The sequence below is a fragment of the Lissotriton vulgaris genome, chromosome 12, assembly GCF_964263255.1.
Source record: "Lissotriton vulgaris chromosome 12, aLisVul1.2, whole genome shotgun sequence".
NCBI classification, from domain to species: Eukaryota; Metazoa; Chordata; class Amphibia; order Caudata; family Salamandridae; genus Lissotriton; species Lissotriton vulgaris.
Genome location: NC_141700.1, coordinates 384,530,384 through 384,555,823, shown reverse-complemented (window position 1 = coordinate 384,555,823; position 25,440 = coordinate 384,530,384). Strand labels below are relative to the sequence as shown.

Sequence of the window (25,440 nt, the reverse complement as noted above, 5' to 3'; positions counted from 1 at the left end):
AGACAAAATATACTTTGTCACAGGGAAATTTAAATGATCACAAGTACAACATCCTAAGAATAACCACAAATGTTCAGTTGTACAGCTTGTAGGAAATTAGAGCAACAGTGGTTTGTGACTCTGAAAAAAAATTAAGGAAACCTATTCTGGGGAAGTTTTCCCCACACTGCATTCAACATTTCACGAATCTTTTCCCCCAAATTATTGGTCTTGCCAGCGTATCAAATCCACCCTACCATAGTTCTCAATACACCTTTAACTCTTTATTGCCTGTCTCCCTTATACTATAAGCTAAGCAAATTCCTCCCCTGAATCCATTTAAATATCTATTTTTAAAGTCTTTTTTTTCTGCACTTGCGATAAATTCTAAGTTTGTGCCAAAGTCCAACATAATTGTAGCATACAGTCAATGAGTCACCGATTAGGGGGCGGGGGGGGGCACACTGACATTTATAACAAAAAGTAATATGTTTTTCATTGAACTTTAATATAGAGACCATTTCTATTTGTTTTTAGGGTACATCACAAGTGTTTGGGGGAACTCCAGTATCCAGACTGGTTCTGGGTGAGAGTGTCTGAAACCTTTCATCATCTCCGTCCATCATCTCCTTGTGTTTGCTTTGTTTGCCCGACATTGGCAGGGTGTGCTCAGGCGTGTGTCCCTTGCTCACTTTGCAACTGGATTCAGGCCAGCCTGGCTGATGGGTGAAACCACGAAACTGGTCACAGGATGCTTGTTTCTGGTCCAGGGAACACCTGGCTTGGCATTTCAGGCTGGACTGTTCCCATGAGGAACAGTGTCAAGACTGATTTGCATATGGCTGGATCTGACCTGGAGTGACAAAGTGAGTTAAAGAACGATGATGGATTACACCCAGATATGTGACTGTGGACGAATGTCAGAAAAGTTTTAGGGCTCTGGCCATCCTCTCCTTATGTTTGCATTGAACTCCAGTACAGAACAGTCAAAAGCACAAGGTAAGTTAATTACTTCTATTACACAAGCGCAAAGTAACGCTAACTTATTTTTCTAAAATTTACTGAACTATGGAAAATTGTAATTGTGCCAAATTGCTAGTTTCTAAAATTTAAAGAAAAAAAAAACATCTTAAAGCATGATTGTTGTGATGTGCACCCACTCCATATTTCCGCTTGCCCTCACTACTTTTACAAACAATCCTTTCATGCAAACTGAATACTCAAGTAAAAACTCAACTTTCACAGCGACCCACAAGTGAGCAATTCAAATCAAATATAAACCAACTGAAGAGAAACCGTGCAAAAAAAAAAAAAGTTCATGTTGTTCTGCCCGCCAGACAAGTAGGCCCAAACCTCTGCAGCACAAATCCTTTGTCTGCCACTCTCCAGTACTACATTAGGAATCTTTTAAGGTAAATTGCCTGCCACATATCAGAGAGACTACTATCAGAGCTCTGAAAAGGATGAGAACGTGGTCATGATTTTGATCACTACAAGGCACCCAAATGGACAAGTAGATTTCTAGATCCAGTGCCTTGGACAACCAGACATATTATAAAATTAAAAATCCCAGGGGCGTGGCCAAGACGGCGAACATGGCGGACGTAGCCTAGTGTAGCTCCGTTCCCGCGACGGGGAAGAGTAGCGGAAGGTGTCCGGCGGGTGTAGCGAGACTTTCAGCCGCACCGGGGATTCGGCGCAGGTGCAGTCGGCCCCGGAGGCGGAGCGGCCTGCACCGCGAGGTTAAGCCAGGACCTAGATTTCGAGAGCGCCCGAGGTGGGCGCCCCCGGACGGCGGAGCGGGGCTGCGCGGCGGCCCGACCCCTCCCGAGGTGCGGCTGCTGGAGGGTGTGCTACGCCGAGGGGGCCCGCTTGCTGCTAGCACGACATCGACCGGCTGCCTGGAGGTTTGGGCGAGGGCCTTGAAGCAGGCCGGACGCCCGGCGGAGTGTCCTCTGCGGTGGGGATGCGAGGAGCTGCAGAGTGAAGGGAGAACTGTGGAGATCCGGCGGTCAGATCGGACTGCGGTGGCCCCCGATATCGAAGAGTGAGTGCGCTGGACTTGAGGCGGGTGGAGTTTCCCTGGCGCCCTTTCTGTGAGGCCCGACACACTGGCGGCCGGAACAGGCGGTGGGCAGTGGATCCACGCATAGGCCTCACGACCCACTGCTGCCTATTGTTGTGACCCGTGGAGGGGCTGCGGAGGTGACCTAACGACTACCCTCCCTATCGCCCACCATGACCAGAGGTGGGAGCGGCGGCGGAACCTCGAAACAAGTAACACTAGACACATTCATGGGCCCGAGTGGAAACTCCGGAGCTTCGAGAGGCCAACAGACCTGGGCCGGACAATGCCGCTCTCCAGGCGGCAATCACCCAGTCCAGAGATACATTAGACACTAAAATTGGGGCAGTTGGAGCCGATGTGACCCTGCTGTGACAAGATCTGCGTAAAGCAGTGGCCCGTATCACGGAAGCTGAAACCCGGATCACTGGAGTGGAGGGCGAAATGGCGGCCTTGAAGAAACGAGTGGCCAATATGGAGGGCATACAAAAGGGCCTAGCTCTCAGAGCTGAGGATGCCGAAGGGCGAGCTCGACGCAACAACCTGCGCTTTGTCGGCTTTCCGGAGGACTGTGAGAAGGGAAATATGGAAGCCTTTCTTACTGAGTGGTTGGAGGGCTGGATCCCGCCGGAGTACCTCTCCCGCTGCTTTATCATTGAGCGGGCTCATAGGGCACTCGCTCAGAAGCCACCAGTGGGTGAACGACCGCGGCCGGTGATAGCCAAGCTGCTCAACTATTACGATCGGGACACGATCCTGAAGCAGGCCCGGCTGAAAGAACCCCTCCTGTGGAATAACCAGCGGATCATGATCTTCCCAGACTACACACAGTTGGTGCAGCAGCAGCGGCAGTTCTTCGCGGCCGCAAAAGCCCACCTGCGGGGCCTTAAGATCCAATACTCTCTGCTTTACCCGGCTCGGCTACGAGTGATCTTTCAATCTCGCACTCTCTTCTTTAATTCCCCTGAAGAAGTCTTTACTTGGACGGATGAAACTGTACGTATTCGACCTCACACGCCGCCGGCTAGAGACTCTGACTCATCCTCTTCGGCGGCGCGGACGCCCCGGCGCTCGCGCAGCAGAAGCAAATGGAGATCACGCTCCAAGAAACGTTCCCCGGCCAAGAAGGGGACTGTAGAAAAAACTAAGCCCCCAGACTCTCCGATGGTGGATCCGTGAGGAGTGAAGTGGCGAGGGGTGACTCTTTAATTTGCCGATTGTGGTACTGGCCGCGTAGCGGCGATTGCCAGCCTGCATGGAGATGGTCTACGCTAATAGTAACACTAACACTGGCGACTACTTGCGGATTTACAGTCGCGGGGTGCGGGTTGGGTGGGGGGGGTGGACTATGAGGCGGTAACCCCCTCATTTTAGAGGAGTTTTGTTGGGGGGGTTGAGAGGGGACGAAGGTGGAAGTTCATGGGGATCCATTGGCATAGCAGATCTCTGGCCTCCCGTTGGGGGCCGGAGTTGCCCTATACCGCGACAGATACTTCAAAGTTTTTGAGGTGTGGGGGGTGGGGGGGGGGGGGGGGGGAGTGGGGCCGTTGTTGGAGGGACCTGGGAGGGGGGGGGGGGCTGAGGTTGGGGGGCTTGTTGAGGGTTTGCGGAAGAGGGGCACGGGGTGGCGGGAGGCGTTGAATTGCACAGTGTGCTTTCATGTACTATTGAGGCGAGCTGTGTGTGTGTGGTCTCGTATGCTCAGAATGTTCATTTTTCTGCCCGTAGATGGCGGTTAATAACCCTGAATCAGGCCTGCAGAGGGCCTTGCTGCGTGTTGTGAGCTGGAATGTGAGGGGGATGTTAGACAGGATTAAGAGAGGGGCGGTCCACCGGCAGGGGAAGAGATGGGGCGGATGTATTATTGCTGCAGGAGACTCACCTTATGGGTACTAAGACCCTTAGCCTGCAGCGGTATAGCTTTCAGCAAGTGTACCATGCCGGTTTTGCGAGGGGATCTCGAGGAGTGGCTGTCTTGGTGCACCGTAGGCTGTCTACGTTCATGAAACTCAATGGCTCGATACACAAGGTAGATATGTGTTCATCCAGGGTAAGGTAGGCACTGAACCAGTGGTTTTTGGGAGTGTGTATGCCCCGCCTCCTCTGCAGGGAGCTCTTATCGAAAAATTGTTCAGTGTGTGGGGCGGGATGCCAGATGTTATGGCAGTGGTTGGAGGTGACTGGAACGATGTGATGAATGTGCGGATGGATAGACACAGGCTAGGCGGAGAGTTGCCCCCGGACACACCCACTAAACTGAACGGCATGGTGAGAGGAATGGGGTGGGTAGACGTGTGGCGCCACCAGCACGCCCAACGTCGCGAGTACACCTATGTTTCAGCGGTGCACAAGTCTTTCTCTAGGATCGACTACCTATTTGTCCCCCACGCCTGGGTCGGGAGGGTAGGTACCACATCTATATGGCCCCACGGTCTGTCGGACCACTCCCCGGTAGCGATGGACCTACTCCTAGACAAGCGACGACAGCCGTTCCGATGGTGTCTCTCCACATGGCATTTGCAGCAGGAACCCTACCAAACACACATGAGGGAGGCTATTGCACACTACTGGAATGAGAATGATAACCCTGACCTAGACGCCAAGACTCTCTGGGAGGCCCTGAAGCTTACACTTCGAGGGGTGGACATTGCCTGGTGTGCGGCTGCCCGTAAGACGCGCGGGGCAGATATTGTGACAGCCGCTGACCGAGTTCGTGCCCAGGATGAACGATGCCATGTGGGTGGGAGTGAGGAGGACGTGGGTCAACTGCTGCTGTTGCAGCAGTCGTATGCCTCCCTGCAGTTAGATGAAGCCAGGCAGTTGTGGCTGGCGACTCAAAGTAGAATCTACCAATGGGGCGATAAATCCAGCTCGATTCTATACAGACTTTGCCAGAGTACCTTCCATCCCTAGTCCCTGCCGTGCCTTCGAGATGAGGAGGGTATGCCCTCGACTGCCCCGGCGGCCAGTTTTGCACGGTATTACGCGGCCCAATATGCCCCCCCCGGGAACTCCTCCAGGCGGTGGAAGTGGACAAATTTCTCGCTGACCTCCCGCCACGAGCACTTTCGGACAAAGGGCACGCTCGACTTTATCTCCCGTGGTCGGCGGAGGAGCTAGGTACGGCCCTCGGTAAATTAAACGCGGGCAAGGCCCCTGGACCCAATGGGTTCCCCTGTGAATTTTTCAAGAAATTCCATCTCCAGTTGGGTACATACTACGGTAGAGCTCTGGAGGCGGCCAGGGAGGGTGGCCGGCTTCCGAGGGACTGGCGGCATGCGGAGATAGTGTTTTTTTGCAAGCCCGGTAGGCCCCCTGACCTACCCGAGTCCTACAGACCAATATCGCTATTAAACACCGAATCGAAAATCTTGGCGAAGGCGCTGGCCAATCGTCTTCTCCCATACATTACCGACCTTGTTCATCCCGATCAGGCCGGCTTCATGCCCCATAGAACAACGCGGCATAATATCAGACGCGCCCAGGTGGTGGTGGAAGCGGCCTGAGCAGCGGGGATTCCTGCGGCGCTCTTACTGGCCGACATAGATAAAGCTTTTGATTCAGTGAGCTGGGTCTACCTTCGCTCACTTCTATCCCGCCTGAACCTCGGGCCCCGCTTTCTATCATACCTGCATCTACTGTATACAGACCTGACTGCATCCGTGAGAGTGGCTGGTGCGGTGTCCGACCCCTTCCCTATAGGCCGAGTTACCAGGCAGGGGTGCCCTCTGTCGCCCTACTTATTTGCCCTGGCCATGGAGCCGTTGGCAGCATGGGTGAGAATAGATGCTCAGATGCGGGGTGTCGAGTGGCAGGCGGGACCCGCCGATAGAATCGCACTGTATGCGGACGACGTCCAATTCTTTCTTACTGACCTGAATAAATCGGGCCGCGGGTCCTGGACATCATGCGGATATTTGGTGAGGCGTCGGACCTCCATCTGAACCAACGTAAATCTGTGTTTTGGGTGTTGGGAGGGCGCGGTGGCCTAGGGCCCTGGGCGGGGACGCTACAGGAAGCGACGGGAGGCCTTCAATACCTAGGTGTTTTTCTGATCTGACGATTTGAGTGGTGTCTCCTGGTCGCGCAATGTTGTGCCAGTGTGGGAGTGCGTGCGTTCAGATATGGCCACCTGGTCCCGCATGCCTCTTAATGTGTATGGCCGCTCGGCCATATTCAAGATGGTGGCCCTCCCTCACCTGTTGTACCAGTTACAAAACCACCCATATCCCATTTCACCGCAGTGGTTCAGACAGGTCAATTCAGCACTCAGTCAGTTTCTTTGGTCCGGGGGAGTGGAGAGAGTAGCGTTACGCACAGGTTTCCTTTCCACATACTGTGGCGGCCTGGCGACGTCGTATATCCTGTCCTATTACCAGGCCTCCCATCTTCTGATCTTGAACGAGTGGTGGTACGGGGACCAGGGCGACCCGGCCTATGCCCTAGAAAGGCACCTGATGGACCCAGATACGCTGCATACCATACTCTACAACTAGGAGAAGGGGCCTCCCAGTGGTCACCCAGACAGTGTATCGTATATGGCGTGACGCCCTCCGACGAATGGGGTGATGGAACAAACTTACAAGGGAGACTCCTCTCTGGCAAAACGGGCTATTACCGTCATTGGCGTCCCTGGGACACATTGTCAGGGGCACGACCCTCAAGTCGTTCCAGGAACTTCGCGAGGAATATGATATGCCCCAGACCCAGTTTTTTTTAGATACCTACAGCTTAGACACGCTATTACACCCACTCTGAGGGGCCTAGACTCCTTACCGGAGTTCAGCCCACTGGAGGCCAAAGTATTCATGGGAGAGTTAGAAAGTAAAAAGATATCCACTATCTATCAAACACTAGTGACACATTGCTCAACTTCCCTTGACGGCCTACGGAATAAATGGGAGAGGGATGTTGGTCCCTTTGAGGAGGAAGACTGGAGGGAAGCGCTTGAGGCCCCGAGAGGAGCTACCATTGCGGTACGTCTACGATTCATTCAATTCAAGTACCTCCACAGGGCCTACTACACAAGGGAACGATTGTGGAAAGCGGGCCCGATTGGGTCCCCGGATTGTTTGAGATGCGGCAGGGAAGTAGGCACCTTTTTCCATACTGTGTGGTCGTGTGCTGGGCTGCAGAGGTTTTGGTCTAGAGTGTGGGACTGCCTGTCTGAGGTGCTAGGCTGGGAGCTCCCGCGCTCACCACAGTTGGGTCTACTCCATGTCATGGAACAGGTAGGGGGGGAACATTTATAAACGACATTTGCTATTGTTGGGCCTTATTGTGGCCAAGAGAGACATTGCCCGTGCCTGGAAAGACCTTAAGGCCCCTCTGGTGGGAGTGTGGAAAAGGGGATTGGACTTCTACATGGGACTGGAACGCCCGATTTTTGTAGCTAGGGGCTGCCCCTGGAAACCTGAACGGCCTGTGGAGGGACACTTGGATGATGAGCCTGGGCCATGAGACATACACACTGTACGCTTCTTACTGTATCTGTATTTGAAATTTGTTTTAAACGCTGTGCAAGAGGTGGGGGGGGGGGTCCTGGGTTGGGGGGAGTGGGAGGGTGGCTTTGGTTGCATCTTTTCGTCCTGAACTGTTCATTGAATTGCTTTACTGTGATTACTATTCTGATGCTCACAGCTCCTCCGATTTCCGGGGTGCTGTGCTTGTTATGCAATTTATCAACGCCAAAATAAAACTTTGTTCTGGAAAAAAAAAATTCCCGTTATACTACTACATGGAATATCAAAAGGAGAAACATTTGGAAAATGTAATAGTGTTCCGTCACAGGTACGCACTTGACACCCCAACGAACAAGCAATAAAGTAAAATAAATTGGGCCCTGCTACTTGATGTACCAGAATAAAATGCTACAGAACAGTTTTTTGTGCCAACTGTGCTGCTGAACAGGCCAGAAGATTATGTTGAGAATTCTTGCTCCTCCACAAATGTGTGCAACCCAATACAAGACTCTAAACTGTTCACTCTACAGGCGCCACGAATGGCACGGTTTCTAACAAATAACAAAAATAGTGTGGTTGTGTTCATTCTTGCAGTATCCACAATGCTTATGTATCGCACCACTTCTACCTTGCCTCGAAACCGAATGCAAAGCAATTAACTTCACAACATAGACCAAGCTACTAACACCCCCCCCCCCCCTTTCCACCACACATCCAGAACAGAGGGCAGCCAAGACCAGTTAAAAATAAGAGCACTCCAAGTATCTACAGTTTAGACATGCTGTCGAGGACTTGGGAGTCCCTTCCAGACTTTAGTCCCATCGAGGTTAAATTGTTTATGGGCGACTTATAGGACCATAAAATATTTAACATATACCAGTCCTCGGTGACTAACTGCCCCACTACACTGGATAAACTCAAGGAGACATGGGAGGACGATTTGGGTCCACTGGAGGGTGATGCCTGGTCCCCCCCCCCTCCCCCCGAGGAGCGGCAATAGCAATGCACCTCCGACTGATCCAAGTAAATTATTTACACTGGGTATTTTACACTCGGGTCAGACTATGGAGGGCAAGTTGATAGCATCTCAGCTTTGCTTGAGATATGGTCAGGAGGATGGTACTCTGTTTCATACAGTCTGTCAGTGCACAGCACTAGCAAAGTTCTGGCAGGGGTGTTGACATGCCTTGCTGAGGTTTTGGGATGAGAGCTGCAATCTTCGCCTAAATTGGTGTTACATATAATGGAGGGGGTGGGGGGGAAATCTCTATAAACGCCATTTGATGTTATTGGGTCTTACGCTTGCCAAACAAGACATTGCACGACATTAGGACAATGTAAGGCAGAGGCCCCGCCCTCTATGTCAGCATGGGAAAATGATAACAAAACAAAAGAAGGAGTAACCCCAGGACAGGGAGTCCTAGTGATCCAGCACGGAGAAAGGTGAAAAAAGAAAAAAATATTTTTCTTTTTTTAGGAAACCCCTCACTCACCGACCTGGTCGGTGACATGCTCCATCATCGGGGTCCACCCAAGTGACCGAGTGCCACTTGGGTGTGCTGCGACGCCTGCAAATGCAGCAGAGCTGTTTTTTTTTGTTTGGGAGTGTGTTCGGAGTTTGTGAAGTTAAAAAGTGTATAGCTAGTGCTCCCTATAGAGTTTTATTCTGGAGCCAGTATAACACTACTAAAAACGAGTGAGATACTTCTGATGGTTTTGATTGACCAAATAGTATCAAAGTGTGCATAAAAGTGTGGTCAACATGTTTCAACCGTTTGTAATTTTTGGTTTTCTTCAGGACCAGGTGAGGTGGGCCGGGAGGTCTGCACTCGCTAAGGCGCACCCTTCCCTGACCCGCCTACATGCTAGAACGCGTACTTACGGTTTAGCTTGCTTACAGCGTTCTGTGTAAGGGAATTCGTGGATAAAAGTGTTCATGCCACATGGATGCTGTGGGGGGGGGGGGCGCGCCGCCTTTGAGCGTTTTGTCAAATAGCGCCTGCCCGCTGGAAACCTGTCCTTCCCGCACTGCGGCGTCCCGAGGATACTATCGCTGGTGCTTCCGGGTGTCTTAAAAAAGCATGGGAAAATGACCTTGATTTCAATATAGGCCTGGAGGCTCCTATTTTTAAATCCCAGGGGGCGGGGGTGGGGGGGTTGGGGGGGTCCGAAAAAGCATTTTAAGATCTGGAAGAGATAGGCAGACTATAGAGGCCTTTACATTGAGCAAGCTGGGCAATGGTGCAGGGACCAAGGGGTTTCAGTGGGATTAATCAGTGATGCAGTGTCTGGGTATTTGTTGACTAATATATAGTGCAAAGACAATGCTGGGGGGGGGGGGGGGGGGGGGGGGGGGGGGGGTTCTGTTTATTTTTTTTATTGCTTTTTGCAAATTTGTATATTAAATGTCTATGGACTTTTTTTTGTATTGTACAATGTGGCGGTTAGCCTCTGGGTTACACAGATCTGCATTATATTCATAATTTGACGCAATAGAAACTGTTAACAAAAAATAAGAGCACTCCAGGCCCCAGACACAGTTACAAACCACAACAAATTATACATGTACTTACTTAAGTCAAAAATTGCTTTATGACTTACATGGTGGAAGTAAAGCCTACATAAACAACAAAATTCTGATTAACAATGTCATAACTTAAAAACAGACTACAAAAAAATACATTTGCAATGTTTCTAAGGGAGCGAACCACTTGAGGACACTAAGAATATTCAAACCCTTCCTGCCTGAAACGGATTTCAAGCAGGTGCTATAAGCTCTTGTCTTACCAAGGTTAGACTATGGCAGTGCATCTCTCAGTGGACTTACTAAATACGCCTTGGCTCCAATTAGGGCCTCGCTGAACTCTGCAGCAAGACTGATTACAGGCTCCAAACTAAATGAGCACATATCCCCAGTCCTTAAATCTTTCAACTGGCTACCTTTTGAAGCGCAAATCCAGCTTAAGATTGCAATCCTGACGCACAAAGCTCTTCACTACAATACTCCCACGTATCTGGCGCAAAAACTTGAATTATCCTGTGGGGTGAGGGCATCTAGAAGTGCATCTACTCTCCTCCTGAAACCGATCATCCTTCGCAAAAAGAGAACTTGTCACCAAGCCTTCTCTGGTGCTGCTCCTAAAATATGGAACTCTTCCTCCGGACGTACGCAGACTCGCCTCGACAAAGGCTTTCAAACTGGAAGCAAAAAGATTCTTACTGAGCAAATTCTTACCATAAGGGGTGGAGGCACTTACAAGGCGACTGTCTCTTTGTTTCTAGCTCCATGGCACAACTAACAGTCACTGATTGTATCATCTACATTTTATTATAACATACGTGTACCATTGTTTACTGTTTGAGCATTTTGGGGGGGGGGGGGGGGTTGGGAGGTTTTTCTCCCCACAATTGCTGTGTATACTTCATTTTGTCCCGCTCTTCCAACAGAATACAAATCGCTCGGATATCCTTCGGGATCTTGTTCGCGCTATATAAAACTTTATAAGTAAAATAAAAATAAATAGATGCAATATACCTCGCAGTTACTAGAGTTTAAGCTATTGTAATTTACAATGGCAATAGCTCAAACTCTTGCAAATGCTAGACCTATTTAACTTCAAAGAAGCAGCTGCTATTGTCCAGGGCTACTTGAAAGTGAAACTGTGCATGGTGCACTGAATGCAAGGAAAGCATGTTGTGCCTGCAGTAGGAGAAACTCAAAGACAATAGTGCTTACAGACAAAATAGGACATACTGTGTCGCAAAAGAAGCAAAAGGGCCAGTCGCCATGGGAGGTTACAAATGACAAGATGGTACTAAGGAGGGGCTAACAAGCCAATTAACGAATCAGAAGCCAGCATTTACCAAGGACAATGACACAGGCCTATGAAAAATGTGGGCAGGACTTAATGTACATACTCCAAAACCGCATGCGCTGCCCAGGCTCAACCTAAACAAGCATTTGCAATGTATAGATCTCACATTTGCGAGAGTTTAACCTATTGGCATTATAAATGACAATGCCCTTTATTTATATGTTGCGATATCACATGGGTAGAGGATGTAGCCTTACGGCTAGAGTAGTCGACCTCAAAGCTAGGGAACTGGGTTTGAGTCTCGGCAACGACTCACAAAATCTTCGGGTCTAGTTGGCACTATATAAAACTTATATTATATATATAAATAACATTGTCATTTACAATACCAATATCTCAAACTCTTGTAAATGCAAGACCTATTGCATGTCAAAGAAGCAGCTGCCATTGTCCCGTGCTGCTTGGAAAGTGCGCATGGCTCACTGAATGTTACAGTAAGGCATGTGGTGCCTGCAGTAGGAGAAACTCAATAAAGAAAACTGTGCTTACAGACTAAATAAAACATACCATGTCACAACAGAAGTAAAGGGTCCGATCCTAATGGGAGGTTACAAATGAAGACAAGGCGGCCTTAAGGAGGGACTAACAAGCCTATTAACGAATCAGAAGCCAGCATTTACAGAGGACAATGACAAAAGCCAATGACAAATATGGGTGGAGAGTGAGCGGGGCTTCAACTCCATATTCTGATACAGCCTGCCTCGCAGAGCAGCGCATGCCCTGCCCAGGCTCGACCTAAAAACTGTGGAATGCACCCTCATGTGTTATCATAGCATGATAACTGCACCCTTAGACCGGGCCACAGTGCCTACAGTCAAAGCAACATTTTAGTATGCGCTTGGATGCAACAAGTCCATCACTCACCAGGTGTGAAAATGGCCTCTTCCTGTGCTCTGGCATACTGACAACAAAGTTTTGCTAGTACGCATAAAGCATGGACATAAAGGTCCAAAAGGTAGGTAGCATTAGCAGTGTGTAAAAGCCAAGTTGCCAGAGGGAAAACTTTAAGAGTCAAGTTTCTTGGACTGTCTAGAAGCTGTAGGAAAGGAATTTGCGTTTTGCTTCAAAGACATCATAAACGCCCAGAATCTCAGGTGATGGATGGGAGGACTAAACATATTTGCCATCAGGAGCTGAAGCTATCGCACTTGGCTATCAGCCTATGGACTTCAAGGCCTAAAAAGCTCTCTCTTGCTACAATTATAGCAATAATATTCTGTATCCCAAAGTTATTGTTAGCTTTTGAACAAGGAAAACTTGATTTACACATATATGGATTTCCTTATATCTTGCAAACCTGCCCCAAATGGTTTTCAGAGCTCCGCACAATCAAAGTGGAAGCTACAGGCATGGAACATAAATAGGATCCACACACAACACATAAGAGTTGAATTTCCAATAAGAGGCGGCGGCTTCAGAGAGCTCTACAGCTGCTTTAGAGAATCACATTAACCTAGATTGCAGCCAAGTTTGAAGGCGCTGAACAATTGGGCAAGCAGTGATCAGGAATGACCAGCTGCTGGAAAGGTACAGGATGAGCCAAGTAGAAACAAGTACACAATCTGCTGTCGAACACATCATATAGGAAGATTCCAAAAGGTGCGCTATTTTATTAAAGTCCCCATCAGAAACCAACCAAGGGTACGCTTGCACGCTCTGGTCTCAAGCGAGACACATTACACACAAATAGCTGGGCGTTGGGCTTGCTCTGTTTTCTTATAAAACACCATCATCAGAAACACTTAATTTCGCCCAGGGTGTTTGGACAATGTTAAAGTGGCACACGGCTTTGGAGCTGGCATTCCAAAATAGGTAAGCCTCATCAGTGCAGAAAAATGTATTAGCCGAACCGGTCCATCTCCTGATGTCATATTTCAATCTCAGAGGCATTGAAGAAAAAAAAAAATGGGGAAAAAAAAACACCTTTTAATTGGCACCAGAAACAGACGAAACCAGGGGTCACTTCACATAAGACAATTTAAAGACCAAAATGCGCAGAGGAACGGAAAAACTCTGGGGGCAAGGACCGAGTGCCCCATCATACGCAGACCTGGAGGCGGGTTGACTGATTGTAGCACGGGACAGATTACGGGCAGCTGTGCAAAGTGTTCACGGTGCCTTACAGTGCAGGACGTGCATGGGCATTTTGAACTCACGTTTTTGAGAGAACTTTCATAACAGAAAATCAAGGAAAATAGGTTTTGGTGAAATAATATATTTACCTAAAATCAGACAATTTACAAGGGGAAGCCACGATGTATCCATGTGTTCTTGTTACACTTTGTACCAAGTAGCCAGCAAATAGTAGTCTATTTGTCTTCTCTTAGGCTAAGACGTTATCTTTTCCTGTGTACATTTCCCAATGCTTGCGATGTTACGAGAGTGAATACCGTGTTTCTCCTGCAAGTTCACGCACTTTAAAGTCACCACATGCCTACTGGTAATAAAGTACAAGCTACATTCAGTAGATAATAAATAAAATAAAAAAATAAAATCAATGCAAGTCACACTTCTAATGCAACACACTGAAAATGAATTAAAAGAGCAAACAGTGCATCTAAATTAAAGCGCCCCGAACTTTGCTTCTCACAGTGAGCTTGGCATGGAATACATTATAGACACTATCCGTTCCCAACCAATCCTACTGTGGCAACGTATATGGTCCAAACCCGAGCGCCACTTAACACGATCTTTGATCACGGACTGTTTAGCTCTAACTAATTGGCATAAGATTTCATGGCTGGTCTATGTAAGGAACTTTTTTAATGACCTTGGCTATAAGTCTTACTTTGATGACCCTCCTAGCATCGAAGACATCTCCAGAAAACAGCTAAAGACAACGTGTTTGGTCCACCTGAGAGAGCTGCGTAATCAGGCAGAGATCACAAAAACTTCGAACACCCAAATCTGTTCAATACAACCTGTTAAAGGCATGCAACCCTATTTGTCCTATTTTCTGTCCAATCAGGAGAAATATCTATTAACAAGATTTCACTTCAATACTTTTTCGTTTAGTTTCTTTTCCTGAAATTCAAAACTGGTCTCGCACGCTCATGAACTGTCCATGTGATGGAATATCTCCACAAACAACGATCCATATTATTTTCTTTTGCAAATACTACAAATCTCCTCGGAAATGTTGGATTCTTCCACTTCTTCGATCCAGTGGTCACAGACAGTGTTATTCCGCATTCCTTTTTCTGCAGTGCTTGGACTCCCCGCATGTAGCAAAAACTATAGTGTCTTTTCTAAAAACTCATAAACTAAACAGAAATATTTAAAGTATAAGACTTACACGCACTTTTAATTTTCTTTTTTAAATGTATGTTTACGATGAACTGTTATGTTATGTTTTTAAATTTTGTACTTTTTATGATTATATAAGTGGTAATCGAATAAAAGTTATTGAACCGAACTGCATCTAAAATTGTGTCCACGATCCACGCACATCACGGCCGCCCACGCACTGGCGTAGATAATTCGAGGACATGGCACACTGGGTAAAAACCAATCAGTAAAACATTTTACGACAGGACCACGAGGAAACAAAAAGGAAAACATTGTGTTTACAACTGTACCATAGCTAAATGCACTGGCAAAGCTCGGTCTCCTTCCCAGCTAAAGCCATATTTAGAGAGCATATTGTGGACGAGTCTGCAGGAAGGGAAGGGCCAATTAGGTATAATTGAACTTGAGAGGGGAGTCTGGACCCCGTATCCGGGCCTGAACACAGCTGTATCATTTGTTTGCTTACATAAGTCATTGCTCACTTCATATTCTGCCACGGGCTGGGAGGTGGCAATAGGTCTCAGGGGCCGATAAGGAGATTTAACGGACAAACAGGACGCCAGCCAGATAGCCGTTTGCTTGCGACTCAGACGCGGACAACTTATATAGGAGATTGTTATCCCCTCGAAGGTCCCCGACCTTGCCCTGGACCTTCAACTTTTACTCCGTGGAGAAACAACAACTTCCAAGTCCACGACCTAATCCTGGCAGCTTATTCGATGCAGAGCAATTACAAAAAATACACAGACTTCTATGCAGCAGTAAATTGTCAACGTCCGGTTTTTAAGTAATTAGTGCACACCACTCTCCCACGGACTGCCTTCAGGCTGCCTCGGTGTCCGTAGCTCTGCGACCTCCCTATCCTCGTGAGAAGAGGTCGCTCCCCCACGCTCCCTGACCGCACTTCGCAGCGCTCGCTCTGGGTGCCTGGTATCGCAGTGTGACTGCCTCGCATTTGCCTGATTATAGAATTATTAACTTCCCACCTTGCATTTGCCCAATTGATTTGCTGATTTGTTTTACTATTAAATGTGCGCTCGCATTTGCCTAATTGATTTGCTGATTTGTTTTACTATTAATTGTGCGCTCGCATTTGCCCATTTGATTTGCTGATTTGTTTGCTATTGATTGTGCGCTCAAGTGATTTGCTGTATTGTTGACTGCATCGTAGATCGGACTGCCCGCCTGGTTAGCTATTTGTTTATACTACACAGCCATTTTGTTTGTTGTGCCTCGTAGCGAGGCTCCCCAGCACGCACCCGCCTCCCAGCTGCTCCTCCCTCGCCCCTCCCCCCCTACTATCCTTTTATGACAGATAAGGTTACACGCAGCGTTCACGCGCAGCGGTCGCGCCCCATTCGCGCCAAAGGTAAGCCCGTCTACGCCCAGCGCCAGACCCCCTAGTCCCCACCGCTCCCAACCCACTAGATTCACATATGATGCCGCTACTCTCCGCGCCCTAAACCCTGGACGTACTCCACTATGCTGTGAAGCTACTCCAGGACGTACTCACGGCCCATTCGCCTGCCTCTCCTGCAAGTTCAACTGCCTCAGGACCCTGACCAAACCCACTTCCTCCACACACAGCTCCGACTAACCGCCTGAAGTGCATCCTGCTTAACACCCGCTCGGTCCACAGACACGCTACAGAACTCTGGGACCTACCCGACACTGCGTCACCTGACATCGCCTTCCTTACAGAAACATGGATGAACACATCACCAGCACCCGACATCGCCATAGCCATACCGGACGCTTACAAGATTATCCGAAAAGACCGCACCAATCAAACAGGAGGAGGCATCGCCATCATCCACAGGAACACCATCAAAATCACGACCAGCTCCGACGACAACCTTGCAACCGCCGAACATCTCCACTTTCAGATCCACACCGACCCCAGGACCACACTTAGAGGCACCCTCATCTACAGGCCTCCAGGTACCCGCACTCAATTCAGCGATGACATCACGGACTTCGTCAGCCCACACGCCCTCGCCTCCGAGAACTACATTCTTTTAGGAGACCTCAACTACCACCTTGAAAACAAACACGACAGCAACACCACCACCCTTCTGGACAACATGGCCAATCTCAGACTCAAACCACATGTTGACACCCCCACCCACACAGCCGGACACACGCTCGACCCTATCTTCACCTCCAGCAAGCATATCTCCTTCGATCGCACCACAGCTCTCCACTGGACAGATCACAACTGGGTTAACTTCAGCTACAAAACCACCCTGACCCACAACCGTCCACAACCTATTCCTCTGAGAAACTGGAACAAAATCACCTCCGACCAACTCCTCATCACTCAACCAAAACCCTCCCATCCTCTCATTGGACCCAAACCAAGCGGCCACCAATCTCAGGCATTGGATTACGCACAGTGCTGACGAATTAGCACCCCTGAAAAAGCACCAGATCAAATCAGCCAACTAAAAGGCTCCCTGGTTCAATGATGACCTTAAAAAATCCAAGAAGCTATGCCGCACCCTGGAGAAGATATGGAGAAAAAACCCAACCTCCGACAACATGGCCACCCTCAAGACAGCCACCCGCAAACACCACCAACTGATTCGATCCGCCAAGAAATCAGCATTCAAGGATCGTCTCGACAACAACCCTCACAACAGCAAGGAACTCTTCAACATAGACAAAGAATTCACCAACCCCACCGCAGCATCTAACGACATCACTCCCTCCCAAGACCTCTGCGACGCGTTATCCTCCTTCTTCTACAACAAAATTGCCGACATCCACAACAGCTTCAAGAATACTCCCAGCGATCAACCCTCCCCACCCCCCTCAGATCCTACTCCACCAACTAACAACCTTAGCGCCTGGAACCCAATAACCACTGAAGACACCATTCGCCTAATGAACTCAATCCACTCTGGCTCGCCAACCGACCCCTGCCGCCACCACCACATCTTCAACAAAGCTGACTCCATCGCACCCCATCTCCGTGATGTCATCAACTGCTCGTTCAACTTTGCCACCTTTCCAGAAAGCTGGATACACACCAAATTCAGCGCCCTCCCGAAGAAACCCACAGCAGACCCCTCTGAACTCAAAAACTACCGACCCATATCCCTCCTCCCATTCCCAGCCAAAGTCATTGAGAAAGCCGTCAACAGCCAGCTCGCCGCCTTCCTTGAATCCAACAACTCCCTTGATCCATCTCAATCCGGGTTTCGAGCCAAACAGCACCGAAACCGCCCTCATTGCAGCGACCAACGACATCCGACACTCCTGGACAACGGATAAACAGTGGCCCTCATCCTACTCGACCTATCCGCCGCTTTTGACACAGTCTGCCACAGCACCCTTATACATCGCCTCAGCAACATAGGCATACAAGGAAAAGCCTTGGACTGGATCATCTAATTCCTCGCCGGGAGAACTCAAAGAGTACGACTTCCCCCATTCTACTCAGAGGCCACCGAAGTCATCTGTGGCGTACCTCAAGGATCCTCACTCAGTCCCACCCTCTTCAACGTCTACATGAGTCCTCTTGCCTCCATCGCGCATCAACACAACCTCAACATCATCTCTTACGCCGACGACACCCAGTTAATCCTTTCCCTCAAAGACCCCAACACCGCCAAAACCAACCTTCACTAAGGCATGAAAGAGGTAGCCGTATGGATGAAACATAACCGCCTAAAACTCAACTCAGACAAAACTGAGGTGCTCATCCTAGGATCCTCCCCCTCAGCCTGGGACGACTCTTGGTGGCCTTCCGCTTTGGGCAAAGCACCCACACCCACAGACCATGCACGTAACCTTGGCTTCATCCTAGACTCCTCTCTCTCGATGTCCAGACAAGTCAACGCAGTCCGTCCTCCTGCTTCAACGTACTTCGCATTCTCAAAAAGATCTTCCGCTGGATCCCCCTCGAGACAAGAAAGACTGTCACCCACGCACTGGTCACAAGTCGACTGGATTATGGTAACACTATACGCCGGAATCACAGCAAAATTACAGAAAAAACTCCAACGCATCCAAAACGCGTCAGCGAGACTCATATTAGACATCCCTCGCCAAGATCACATCACCGGACATCTAAAAGACCTCCACTGGCTTCCCGTCAACAAAAGAATTACTTTCCGCCTTCTCACCCACGCACACAACACCCTCTACAATCTAGGACCCGAATGCCTCAACACTCGACGGTCCTTCTACAAACCCACCCGCCAAATAAGATCGTCCAATCAAGCCCTCGCCGCAGTCTCGCGCATCAGAAAATCCACCATGGGTGGCAGATCCTTCTCCTTCCTGGCTGCCAAGACTTGGAACTCACTTCCCACTCACCTCCGCCTTACTCAGAACCACATCTCCTTCAGAAAAGAACTTAAAACCTGGCTATTCGACAAATAATGAACCCCTTCCCCAAGCGACTTGAGACCCTCTGGGTGAGTAGTGCGCTATACAAATGCCCGAACTTGAACTAGAACCCCCCCCAACCTGTATAGGGTTCGAAACGCATAGACCGTCTGTTTACACCATAAGATCTCTATTCACTAAATTGTACTTTTGATATTCTTTAATGACTTTTGAGAGAATCAAACAAGCTTCTTTGGTGTACATTTAAATTTCCATGTTGTGACATTTGAATTGTAAATATTGACTTGTATGTTTGTGTTGTGTGCGAGTGTGAGAACGGAGCGCTGATGTTGATCAACCACGTCTGATAGATTGTTTTGTTATTTATGCACATTTTTTAGGCTGTCATTTTTATCAAAATTGATGTATGTAATGTTTGTTTTGTAAATCCCTCTGTGTATTTTCTGGTGAATAATAACCAACAAAAAACTTCTAAAAAAACATCACAAATAAACAGTGATTCATTCTGATAAATTGTTTGAATTCGCACTCAGTTTAATTCTCTGTGTGATACAATTCAGTTCTGTTTAGTAGTGTTCACGGTACTGGCATCTATTCTGTTTTGTGATTGAGAGGCTTGGCCTTACTGTGGGAAGCCCACACCCAGTGTTGTTTTTCCATTAATTGATAAAGGGCCACATATGGGTGTGTACTACGAATATTCAGAAGGAAAGGTATATGCGGAATGAGAAGCTAAGATTGTGAGATGCCAATCGGATATAAACACTAGTAAAAATCTAAGACTTTAAATAGGTTGAAAGAAAATAGAACGCATTACAGTTATTGGAAAGACTTAAAAGGAAAGGGGGCAGCATTAACAAGCTGTGAGAAGAAATAAGGAAAGGGGTCAGCATTAACAAGCTGTGAGAAGAAATAAGGAAAGGGGTCAGCAATAACAAGCTGTGAGAAGAAATAAGGAAAGGGGTCAGCAATAACAAGCTGTGAGAAGAAATAAAATACAGAGGAGACTCGAATTGTGAGTCTCTTTTGAAAGAAAAGGAGCAAGATAATTTGGATTGCCTTTTTGGGAACACGTCGCCGTCACACCTGAATAATCAACAGGTTTATTTGGCATTTCAAATTAAACTGAACTGTAAAAGAGCAAAATTCTAGTCTTGAAAAAGATGGTTTACTTTAATAAAAAGAATCTTTAAAAAAAAAAAAGAAAGAAGATGCTTTAAGATAAATGCATACCATCGAAACGGGTTGACCCACTGTCTTGTGCACAATCTGTTAATGCTGACTGGCTTAGCCGAAACCAACAGAAATTGAAACGGAGGGTGCTAGTTGGCTTCATTGTTTCTTCTTTTAAAGATGTGCTAACTTGAATTACAAATGTTTGATTAGGTCTCTCTTGCTGCTTTGACAACTTTATTGGATCTGTCTAGTATATTGTTATATTCGAGTACTAAGATAGTTGATGGTTTTAATATATGAAGTATTGTTGATATACACAACTTTAGGTTGGTACAAGTTATTTTTAATGAACTTTGTACTAATTTCTACTTTGTGTACTATAGATTTAATGTTTGGGCCTAATCTTCAGAAATGTATATGGATGAGAGCCGAATAAGTAGAACGGTTAGATTGAAAGTGTGTTGGGTTAGTAGTGTGAACAAAAGGATAAACTCGATTTGTACCTCTTGGAGTACCCCTACCCTTTGGTTTCCCAAAGGGGTACCACTCCTTTAACTTAGGTTATAAACTATTTTACACCATAGTGACATCCCTTTCAATATGAAACATAAAAAAGGATTCCACATCTGACTTAATTTGCTGAGTATTCCTAGATTAAGATACAAGCTCTAGTTACAGGATCCACATGTTTTCCAAAAGATCTATAAATGCACTTTTGCACACCAAAAGGAACCTCATCCCCATCATGGGTGTCAAACTAACTTTCCAGTTCCGTACAGGCAACCTCCATAACAGCTTTGAGTTACGCATTATTTCCATTGTTCGCTTTCCATCACTTGTAAATTACTGAGGTGAGGTTTGCGTGGCTATATTGCAAGCCATTTCCTGACAAGTTTTTTGAGGCACCATTTACAGTCCTTCAGCACCATACAGATCTCAAGTAAGCAATAAAAGTTGTCCATATTACCACAATAGATTGTTGCTTGAATTACTGCTTGGTTCTACAGTGGTTTAAATATTTTAAACGGCACTAAACTCTAAGTGGGTACGCATGCCTGTCCGTGTAGCATTCAACTGTATTCATACCAACACGATTTTATACAAGAAGGTGAGTGGATGTGTGCTGAAAACTTATTTTCAATTCAACCTAGATGAGAAGTGCAGGGGGCATGGCTTAGATCGTAAACAGTCCCAAAAAATCTACACCCTTTTTTCAATAAGTCCGCAGTTAGTATACTCCCACATATTAAACACACTCAAACTTCAAGATATTCCATTATAACGTGCCATCTAATAACTCTCCGATGCAGGGAATCGAAACTTCTGTTGCAACTGAAATGTCATACATCAGAAAGACGACAGACAATGAAGAGAGCCCACGCTTTCTTTCAGTGAAGTTTTTCAAATCGTACTCACTGCTGCAACACTGGCAGCTTCAGCTCTCTACCCTTCCTAAAATATATATCCATCGGAAAAAGAAATGTGAATAATAAGTATTTCTGCAATAAGTTAAGAAGTTATTTCTTCTGCCTCATACAGAGATTAAATGGGTCTTATTTAAATAGACCCGTGTAGTGCGGTATACTGCACTTATTAAAGTTTGTGGGTCACGATGCTCCGTCAGACTACAAACCAAACGAGAGAACCAACTACAGAAATAAGTGTAATAATTACTCTACGAGTTTCATTTACAATTATGGCAAGCGAAAGGGGGGGGGGGGGGGGCACACTTGCACCCTACCCTCCCTGTACAATATCAAGTCTCATATGAAAGAAAAAAATACACATAACACTGACATGTTGTTCATTAGGTGATAAAGACGTACACAACGTAGTTGCCGCGAGCTTTCATCAATAGAAATCATTCTCAGTAAATAACATTCTCAGTAATAAAGTTAATGGGGCTGAGATAGACCACTATTTTTCCCCAGACAGTACTACTTGCAGTGTTTTCCGAATAAGCCGTACTTAAGAGAAACACCAAAGCACAAATATTTATGTGAAAGGTTCACTGCACATCAGCAGATGCTTTCAGGAAACAGATGCAGAGACTACAAAAACACACAATAAAGTGCTCCTAGTCTGAAGGCAAAATGACAAGGAATCAAAGGTGCAACGCTTCAGTGAAGCCGTTATATGTGGCACTTTAAAAACAGGCAAGCATGTTGATAAGCACTTTTGGAAAACCACAAAGATCGTGATCGAGCTGCATCGAGAGCGGGACGCAGAGATTAATACAACTGGGGGAGGACTGAAGGTACCACTGAAAACAAAAGTAAAATATGAAAGGGTAGAGTGATAGTTCCCCTGTGAAACCACATAAACGCCAGAGGTTTCAAAGCACATCTAAGCGGGCGGCTAGTGGGGCAAGTAAAAACCTTAAGAAGCACACCCTCTCCCCATTGGGCAGGCCAACAAGGAGACCATGGAAGTTAAACACCCCCTCCCCAATCCCTTGTCCTCCCCTACCCAAGCCTCTCTAGACTCCCAAACCACCGTTGGCCCATACAATTTTGATACTCGCAGTCTTTGCCTTAAAACCCCGACTTCAAACCCATTTCCCGCACCTTTGGCCAACGCCACGGTGGAGTTTTCTGTGTCGATGGTGTACAAGATGCCCTCATAACGAATCTCGGCCTTGGAGATCAGACTGATCTTGCTGCCAATGTAGGGCGTCCCGCCGCTCATGGCTGCTACCGGATTGGGAACGCTTCCCCCGGTTCGGATGGCTGCGGATGGAGAACAAGAACCTCCCACTTTCAAGAAAATATCACAGAGGAACCCCAGTTATGCCAACATGGCCGCCTTCATGCCCCTTCCAGTGAAATGGACGCTGAGTTGCCATCTGTTCTTCTCGCGAGAAGATAGTATCCACCATAAAAAAAAAACGTAGACGTTGGTCTGCGCACCAGCGGCTGCGCAATGGGCGGACAGGCAGTGTCTTGAGTGACTGCCACGTTGCTTCCAGGCGAAGCGAAGCATTCCCCCGATAGAATTAAGCCACGCCTCCATGATATTTCCTGCTTTCAATTGGTAAGTCATCGTTTTGCCTGGAAATAACATGGCCGCTTATGAGAACGGCCCCGCCCACACGTCACATTTTATTTATTCTTCCCTCAGGTGGAGCTCACTGTTTTTACTACTAGTGCGTCATTTACATAAACATGCTCAAATCGGTAAGGTCTTTAGAGACGTAGAGAAATAAAAGTACAGACTATAGTTTTCAGATCTACTCGAAGCACGTTTATCCTTTGCCAATGTCTAGTAGTAAACAAAACAAAACAAGCAATAACTTAAACAAGCATTTGCAATGCAATAGGTCTCGCATTAGGAAAGTTTGAGCTATTGGTATTGTAAATGACAAATTTTGTATTTATGTGTTGGTTTTGTAAATAGCTAAATTATTAGTTTTGTCATTAACAATGCCAATAGTTTTAACTTTCACAAATGTGACACCTATAGCATTTGTAATGCAACATGTGTGACTTAGATGTATTGATATTACAAATAATGGCTTTGATTTTTTGTTAATAATACTTAAATAAAAGTTATTGTAATTTATAATGGCAATAGCTTAAGCTTTTGTAAATAACTTTTGTGAAGATTATGTTCAGTGTATTTTATTGTGCCGAAAATCCAAGAACAAAAGTGAAATATTAACATCTTTTTGTGATGTTTGTAATAAAGTTTGAAACATTGAGAGAACATATTTGAACCAGTTGTTGTTGAATGGTTGCACAGATTGATGCTGTGGTGGCGCTGAGTGATGTTGTGGTTGCGAACGAGTGATGCTGTGGCGTCAACTGATGATGTGGTAGCGCATAGTGATGTTTTGGTTCCCCTGAGTGAAGCAGTGGTGGTGCTGAGTGATGGTGTATGCTATGCTATGTTTTATTTTGCTATCTTATGTTTTGTTTTGTTATGCTATGCTATGTTTTGCTATCCTATGCTTTGATTTGTTATGCTATGCTGTGTTTTGTTATGCTATGCTATGTTTTGTTATGCTATGCTATGTTTTGTTATGCTATGCTATGTTTTGTTATGCTATGCTTTGTTTTGCTATGCTATGTTTTGTTATGCTATGCTTTGTTATGCTATGCTATGCTTTCTTATGCTATGTTTTCTTATGCTATGTTTTGTTATGCTTTGCTTTGTTTTGTTATGCTATGCTATGTTTTGGGACGCTATGCTATGTTTTGTTATGCTATGCTATGTTTTGTTATGCTATGCTATGTTATGTTTTGTTATGCTATGCTATGTTTTGTTGTTGTATTACGCTATGCTGTTTTGTTATGCTATGCTTTCTTATGCTATGTTTTGTTATGCTTTGTTATTTGTTTTGTTATGCTATGCTATGTTTTGGGACGCTATGCTATGTTTTATTATGCTATGCTATGTTTTGTTATGCTATGCTATGTTTTGTTATGCTATGCTATGTTTTGTTATGCTATGCTATGTTATGTTTTGTTATGCTATGCTATGTTTTGTTGTGCTATGCAATGTTTTGTTGTGCTATGCTATGTTTTGTTGTGTTTTGTTATGCTATATTTTTTGTGTTTTGTTATGCTATACTATGTTTTGTTATGCTATGCTATGTTTTGTTATGCTATGCTATGTTTTGTTATGCTATGCTATGTTTTGTTTTGCTGTGCTATGTTTTGCTATCCTGGTGTGTGTGGTTGTGTGTGTGTGGGGTTGTGTGTGTGTGGGGGGTTGGTTGTGTGTGGGGGGGTCTGAGGGGGCAATGTGTGAGGGGGCAGTGTGTGAGTGGTCTGTGTCAGTGGGCAGTGTGTGAGTGGGCAGTGTGTGAGTGGGTTGTGTGTGAGTGGGTTGTTTGTGTGTGGGGGGGTGCGGGGTGTATGTGGTTGTGTGTGTGGGTATGTGTGTGTGTGTGGGGTTGTGTGTGTGTTGCTCCAGACTCAAAGCGCTTCCCCCATAGAGGTGCCCCCCGGAACAGGAGACTGTGCTCCAAATAAGGACCTCGAGAAGTGATGCAAAGCTCCAGGCTGGGTTTCCAGCCCTCAAGCAATGCTGGAGGGAAGCCATTAATAACGGACACAAGGCGTGTGACGAGGATGCCGCTCACGCGCACATGTACCGCCCGGCTAGGTGCAGTTTTCTAATGTATAGCTTTGGCAATCTTTGGACTTTCGGTAATGCCAATAAAGCATTATTGCATAGCATTGCATTGTATCGTTGACTGTTTACATTCCTGGCCTACATACATTATGCATCGTTT

General features: G+C 46.7%; 1 protein-coding gene across 1 annotated transcript in view; it reads right to left on the bottom strand.

The window, feature by feature from the left end:
* Positions 1-23,106, bottom strand: part of LSM14A (LSM14A mRNA processing body assembly factor) — a 318,574-nt gene extending 295,468 nt beyond the window's left edge. Inside the window, exon 1 of the mRNA XM_086945147.1 lies at positions 22,769-23,106. Coding sequence (XP_086801273.1) covers positions 22,769-22,889 — 121 coding nt within the window. The 5' untranslated portion in view covers positions 22,890-23,106. The remainder of the gene's footprint in view (positions 1-22,768) is intronic.
* Positions 23,107-25,440: the final 2,334 nt, after the last annotated feature.